Raw genomic sequence first — 8,298 nt, 5'->3', positions numbered from 1 at the left:
ATGGCTTCCAAAACAAGTCAGTCTTCAGTTACCCTTTTCCTATCACTGAATCTCCTCTTCTTTGCTCTTGTAAGTGGACAACAAACGTGCCCAATGGGACTTGGGGTATGTGCTAATATACTTAAATGTGTGGGAGTTGGGGTGGGGGTGGGGGTGGGGGTGGGAGTGGGCTTAGGGGTGGGATTAGAGGTGGGATCTTCAGAAACTATGGCATGTTCCAGTGCAATGGCGGGGCTGACGGATCAAAATGCTGCATTTTGCTTGTGCACTGCCATAAAGGCAGGCGAGATGGGACCAATTAATGTGAGCCCGGCAGTCGCTGCCGGAGTCATTCTCAACGCCTGTGGAAGGCCCGGTACTACCTTCAATTGTTAAAGTTCCTCTAGTTTGCCAGATTATGCTTGCCAATAAATAAATTTCTCATCCTGCGTATGAAATGGTGCACGTATTATCCTTTTTAGTTGAAAAAATAAGTGAACTTTGCATATGCAAGGTCATCAGTTCTGTCGTGTGTGAGCATGTTTATGATCTTCTTATGTTATTGAAATATCAAATCAATAAATAAAAGTGGTGTTTATTACCTCTCTATGCTTTTCGTAAAGTTAAATTGATACCATGTCATGTACTCTCTTTCTTACTTTCATGTAAAAACAAAACATATTTTCTATGTTCTAATAAGTGGACTTTGCATATGCATGTTCATTAGTAGTAAAAAAGTAGAAAAATTTATAGTTTAGTAGTATATTTTCAACATTAAAAAAGCTATTAATACCGACAAAATTAACTTGTCATTAACTTTTTATGTTATTTAGTACCGACATTAATTGTCTCTCAAGTTACATATATTTTGTAGTCAAATGAAAGTAGTTTTATCACTGAAGACAATCTTTTACATATGAAAGGATATTTTGTCTTTAAATGTATAAATTAGTGACAATTTTGCTTTTACAACTCATATTTTTGTAGTTAAAACCTATCATGTCGTTGTTATGCGGTAATTTTCCTAACCTTTAGAAAAATCATTTTTTTGAAATGTTCTAAGTATAAAACAATTTGAGAAATACTTAGAAAGAGTCGCCACTTANTGACACACAAAATTGTCACTAAAAGTTATCGTGATTAGTGACAATTATATTTATGAGAAAATACAAATTTAATTCGTAGTTATAAACGAATTACATTATTATTAAGAGAAAATTCTAAGATAAATGTTTTGTCACAAATGTAATGAATTTATAACAAAGATGCGACTATCTTGAAAAATACAACATAATTTAACCACTACGTCTTTCTTAATCGTGTGAGCTTCACCTATTTAGAGCGACAAAATTTTGAGATGTTATTCCCAATTTTATAGTGTTATTGATGAAATTGCCTTAACACACCTTGTTTTACTAATTGGATCTCTAATATAATTTTTTCCATATAGACTACTTTATTTCACAAGACCTTTCTTAATTTCAGTAGAATCTACATCTTATAAAAGAAAAAACAATTTAGAATATCATCTAAAATGCAAAAATCGGTGGAGAGTGTGTATATATATATATATATATATTAGTAAGTTGTACTTTACAACAGAAAACTTTATTGTTAGAAGTTTAATATAAGTGAAAATTATGGACTCTATTGTTATCCATTGTTTCATAATGTAATGTATTGTACTCTATTATACTGTGCTATATGGTAGATACAATGTTTGACTAAACTGTATTGTTTGTTGTTGTTTAATAAAATTTTTATTGTTTGGTTTGACCGTATTGTATTGTATTGTAATTTATAAATTTATTAAAATATCCTTAATTATTCTAGGGTGGGAGGTTTGACTAGAATTAAATAATATAGGGTAAATGGTAAAATTGTATTATGAAATATTAAATAAGGATATAATTGGAAAAAAAAATTAAGTAACAATGGGAACACACCAAATCAGTTGTTCCATAAAATGGGGTTTTCATTGTTACGTAACAACGAAGTTTAACAATACAATACAATACATTTTAAGTAACAATCAAAACAAACATTGTAAATATGGTAACGATACAATACATACAATGGGTAACAATAATCCAAATAGAGTGTTAAGACTAATTTGGTTGAAAACTAATTAATCATCATCAATTATTTCATTATTAGTTATTCCAAAATTCTTTATCTCAGAATCATGTATCGTCAGATGATAAAAAAAATAAATTTACCTAGTCAAGGCTTATGCGAAGCCAAACCGCCAACATCAAATTCTCCATAGATTTTTTTGAATGATGACTATTCTTCTAAGAGAAAATAAGTAAAAGAGTAATAGATAGGCACAACTAGGAGAGAGTAATTAAAAAAAAGTTGACAGGGAGTTAACATATTAATCAACTAATTAAATACAAAATAAGTCGCTGTTTCATCCTACAAGCAAAGTTTAAGCATCTACATCAAGAAGCTTTTTAATTACTTTTTACTCTTAAAATTAAACAAGAATTATAACTGGCGTAGTTGCCACTAAAAATAAAATTTTAGCGACGTATTTTCACTTTAAAAAATGGAAATATTGCGGCGGTTATATTACGACGGTTTCACATAATCATCGCACATGTAAAATAATACGACTTTTTTCTACTCCCATATTAAATATTCCAATAGCGACGGTTTGTACTTAAATTATGGCGCTTTGAACCACCACTTATATTTGCGAATTTTTTATAATTTACCTAACATATATATTTCCTATAATTCTATAAATCAACCTTTTTTCCTTAATTTACCCTATTTTCCTTAATTACAAAGAAAATCAATTTACTCAAATCAGTTGGACACTTTTGTTGGGAAAATGTGGACTAACATAAAAATATATATGGTCAAAATAATGAAAATAAAATGGAAAAACAATGATACCAAAATTTTTACGTGAAAGCCTTCTAAATAAGAAAAACACCACGGGCCAAGAGGAGCACTTATATCACTATAGTAAGGAATTTTACACTGTATAGTCAAAAGTATACTACTCAACGTGACTACTACATATTCAAAAGGAATAACACTCTTTTGATTTACCACCTTACTAAAATATCGCTTGCACTCTATTTTTCTTGTATAGTCTATGATATGCCGCACTTTGCTCTGTAAATGATTTTCTCTCTATTTTGGTGTGTTGTACAAATGAGCAAGAATGCTCTATTTATAGAAGAGAAAACCATAGTGACATAGGCAAATGTAGCAAATTTCAACAAAATGTTGCAAATCTTACCAATTTGTCAACAACCAAATCTATCAATATTTTCAACAATTGCAACAACATTTTCAACAATTGCTGCAATTCAACTTTCCTTTTGTTAATTTTCATTCAATAGGTATGGACCCTACAAATCTTCCCCTCCAAACTCGGAAGGAAGTATCTTCATCTTCTTTAGAGAGAGCTCTAATATCAATTTGTTGGGAAAATACAGACTAATAAAAAATATATATGATCAAAATAATATAAATAAAATGAGAAAACAATGACACTAGTAATTTTATGCGAAAACCCTTCTGAATAAGGGAAAAATCACAGGCTAAGAGGAGCAACTGATATCACTATAGTAAGTAATTTTACACTATATAGAACACAAATATAATACTCAGAGTAACCACTACACAATCAAAAGAAATAACACTCATTTGATTATATACATTACTAAATATCGTTCATACTAGGGGTGGGAGTTCGGTTCGGTTTAATCAAATTTCGGTTCGGTTCTTCGATATTCGGTTTTAGAAAAGTGTGCACCATAGTTCATACCAAACTAGATCGGTTCGGTTCGGTTTTTTCTACTTCGGTTCGGTTTAGTTCGGTGTTTTTAAATCGGTTTTTCAGTATGAATAAAAATAAAGAGGAAATATGATAAAGTGTTAATAGTTTTTCAATATGATAAACTGTTTCTAGCATAGATGCCATGTTGCTGCTCCAACGGCCAGCCAACAATATGCGACAGAATCAGCCATCAGGCAATCAACAAATATTCAAAACATGAGGCTGTCCAGGTCTACAAAGACTTGTCCAGTGTCCACACATTTTTTTTTAAGAAAACACAACACCATCAGACAACACTATCTCTTTGGATACACGATTCAAATTTCAACACATTCAAAACATGAGGCTGAGCACATCCAGTTAACATCCAACAAAATAACATCAATGCAACAAAATAAATTTGTGTAGCTGCTCCAGTGGCCAGCCAACAAAATAACATCAATGCAACAAAATAAATATGTGTAGCTACTCCAGCGGCCATCCAACAAAATAACATCAATGCAACAAAATAAATATGTGTAGCTACTCCAGCGGCCAGCCAACAAAATAACATCAATGCAAATTTTGTGTAGTTATTGCCTGCTAACATCAAGGCTCCAGCCAAAAGGCAACAACTATTTTTTTTACAAGCAGAGTAGCAATAGCAGACAACACTACCAGACTTTCCAAATGTTTCTAAAACATAAGTCACAAAACTTAAAACACCACAAAACAGTAAACACAGTCACAAGTCACAACACCCTTCTTTGTTGTCTTGAACCACCACACAATGTTTTCAAAATTAAAACAAATGAGCGAGCTTTAGGAGATATGGTTGAACTTGAACCTAATAAAAAAATTAAACCAAAAGGAAGAAACTTAGTTAGAAGTCAGAATATTTTAAGATTCAAAAAGATATCTTATATCAAACAAATAAAGTATTGAAACTCACCATTAATAGCAAAAGAGCAAATTGTTATCATACGTCAACAATGCAAGAATCCCTTCCACTGTTTGCCATTTCTAAAGATAATTTAAACAAATGACAAGCAACATAAATAAGTAGATTAGTTTTACAACACACAAACAATATGAAAACTCACCAAGTTCAAGTTTCTCAAGATATTCCAAACTTTCTTTCACACAAATAGAATTAGGCACTTTTCTAAGTCAATCTTGAGCACAAACAAGAGATTGCACACATTTAGGAGTCAAAGAACTTCTGAATCGATCAAGAATATGCCCACCGGTACTAAATGCACATTCTGATGCGACACCTGAAATTGGAATAGCCAATACATCACGAGCTAACTCTGAAAGAATAGGAAATCTTGGAGCATTAACTTTCCACCAACTTAAGACATCAAAATCATCATGTTCAGGCTCTTGATCTTCTTTAAGGTATCTCTCCAACTCTGACTTAGCAGCCCCACTTCCACTATTTTCCTTTTGTTTCTTCATGTGAAGCTTAGTTCTCAAAGCTTTTGTTCTCGAATTTTGAGAACAAGAGCTAGATGAATCAGATAAATCCGATAAAGTAGATCTAGATGGAGATGATTGATATTGAGATTCTTTTGAATATTTTCTTAAATAATCTTCAAACAAAGTTTCCATATAAGCCTTCACTTGTTTATCTACTTTCTTTCCATTTTCCTCCCCAAATAGTTCTTCAAGTCCAAAGCTAACATACACAAATTTATTGCGAGGATCTAACACAGAAGCAATATAAATTATTGAGTTCATCTTATCAGGAGTGTCCCAATATTTCTTGAACTTCTTTATCATCACATCAGCCATATTTTTCAAGTTAAGATTTTCATTTGTAAGACACAGTTTTAAGTATATATCAAGCTCACATATATCCTCAAAATGAACACTAGATGTAACATAATGTGAACCTAAAACCTTTATTGGAAGCTCATAAAATTTTTCAAGAAATTTTACTACACTTCTCACATTTGCCCAATCATCACATGCAAGTGTACCAGCAATACTTCCATCTTCACAAATATGAGTAGATAGATAAGTTTTAAAATGTTCATAAAAAAGATCAAACCTATCAAAGGCCTTTTCAAAGTTTTGTGCCGCTTCCAACATCAAGTAGGTAGAATTCCACCTAGTAGGCACATCTAGCGACAATGTTTTACTACAATCTATCTTTTGGACTTCACAACATTTCACAAAATTTCTTGTTTTTGCCGGAGATGATCTAACATACCTCACCATTTGCCTAACCCGTTTGACAGAAATATCAATTTCCTTCAGACCTTCTTGCACAATTAGGTTAAGTATGTGAGTCATACATCTCATATGAAGATGCTTGCCCTCCATTATGTTCGTTCCCCACATATCTAACTGCTTAGATAATTCTGTAATCATAACACTATTTGAAAAAGAATTGTCAACGGTAAAAGAAAACACATTATCCAAGTTCCAATCAAGCAACCAATTACCAATAGCCTCTGCCATTTATTCACCCTTATGACTAAAGATGGGGCAAAAATTTAGTATTCTCTTATGCAACAGCCAATTTCTGTCAATGAAATGAGCAGTCAAACACGTGTAATTTATTCTTTGCAATGAGGTCCATGTATCAGTGGTGAGGTAAATCTTTGGTTGTATTTCTCTAAAAGACTTCTTCAGATTGTATCTTAGTTCACTATATAGTGCATAGCAATCCCTTGTTATTGTTCTACGAGAAGGAATTCTAAATAGAGGTTGGGCTTGACTCATAAACTTTTTAAAACCTTCCTTTTCAACAAAATCAAAAGGTAGTTCATCCATAATTATCATTTCAACTAAAGCCTTCCTAACTACTTCTTGTTCAAATTTCCAAAGTGGTGCACGTGCATTAGTAGACGAGAAATTTATCTTGGATTGAGAAGTAGTTTCAATAATAGACTTATAAATAGAGCACCTTGCTAAGTGTTGGTTCAATGTAGTTGTACCATTAATGGAAGTATATGTATGAAATTGGTGACAATACCTGCACTTAGCTCCACACATACCATTCTCAACAACCTTATCAAAATGATTCCAAACTTCGGATCTTGGTGCTATTTCTTTTCTTTTCTTTTCTTTTTAGGTTAGGTGCCAACACTGCCACTGTCAAGTGAGTTATTGTCATTGCTATCATTGTTATTATTAGGTAAGTCATCACTTGAACCACCAACACTAACTCTATTGTCATTCTCCATTTGCAAAAAAAATAAAATTAAAGTAGTGAGCAAAAGAAAGATTCAGTCGCTGCTGCCTGCTGCACTTTCTCCAAAACCCAATTCCCCTTTCATCCAAGATTCAGCTTTTCACAACACAGAAGAAGTTTTAGCATCGAAAATAACTCCAATTTTGCAATCTTGCACAAATTCTACAAAAAATCTTGGTTCTGTTCTTCGTAAAGGGCAGCAAGTTCATGCCCAAGTAACTATAAATGAAATCAACAACGATGGTTCGAGAAATACGTACTATTTTTTGGCGTCGGCCGTCGGTGATGGTCTGAGGTGAGAAGAGTGAAGACTGATCACTGAAGTCACGTGACACGGCGGTCGGCGCTTCTCAATTGATGAGTTGAATTGAATTTTTGTTTAGTTTAGACTTTAGACTTTGGGGATTTAGGGTTCACTTTACTGTGTTTTATTACTTTGTCATATAAAAATTGAAATGGGTCACATGACTCACATTATTAACTAATTAAGTAATATAATTTAAATATTTTAAAATTTATTTAATAAAACTTCGGTTCTTCAGTGCATAGTTTTGAGACCCTTGCACCGAACTCCGAACCGAACTTCCAAAAATAAAGAACCGACACCGAATCGAAACACCGAAGAACTGATATAATTCGGTTCGATTCGGTTTTTCAATTTTTCGGTATTTATGCCCACCCCTAGTTCATACTCTATTTTCCTTCACAAACTATTTTTCTTGTATAGTCAATGAAATACCTCGCTTTGCTCTCTAAATGCTTTTCTCTCTATCTTGGTGTGTTCTACAAATGAACAAGAATGTTATATTTACAGGAAGAGTTGACATAGACAAATGTAGCAAATGTATACAAAAAGTTGTAAATCTTACCAATTTGCCAACCACAAAATCTATCAATATTTTCAACAATTGCAGCAACAACCTTTTCAACATTTGCTTTAATTTAACTTCTCTTTTGTTAAATTTCATTCAATGGGTATGGACCCTACAAATCTCCCCTTCCAGACCTATTTACAAGAAAGAGATATTTTCATCTTCTTTAGAGAGCTCTGATACCAGTTTGTTGGGAATACGCAAACTAACATAAAAATATATATGGTCAAATTAGTGAAAATAAAATGGGAGAACAATGACACCAGAAATTTTACGTGAAAATTCTTTTAAACAAGGGAAAGACCACGATGTAATAGCAGCAACTGATATCACTATAATGTCACAACCCGAGCCTAAGCCCCGGAAGCGACACGACGTACAAGACTCCAAAAAGTCTCATACAAGCCTCATAGCATGTCATCACATAAGATAATAGAAGTAGTATGGAATTTAAAACCCTTTTA

General features: G+C 32.7%; 1 protein-coding gene across 1 annotated transcript; it reads left to right on the top strand.

Moving 5' to 3' along the window:
• Window positions 1–375, top strand: LOC125858769 (putative lipid-binding protein AIR1B). Its single transcript, XM_049538575.1, has one exon. The coding sequence runs from the start codon at window positions 1–3 to the stop codon at window positions 373–375; it is 375 nt and encodes a 124-aa protein (XP_049394532.1).
• Window positions 376–8,298: the final 7,923 nt, after the last annotated feature.

The sequence above is a fragment of the Solanum stenotomum genome, chromosome 3, assembly GCF_019186545.1.
Source record: "Solanum stenotomum isolate F172 chromosome 3, ASM1918654v1, whole genome shotgun sequence".
Lineage (NCBI taxonomy): Eukaryota > Viridiplantae > Streptophyta > Magnoliopsida > Solanales > Solanaceae > Solanum > Solanum stenotomum.
The sequence above is the reverse complement of the archived record's forward strand: the minus strand, read 5'-3'. Positions and strand labels throughout refer to the sequence as shown.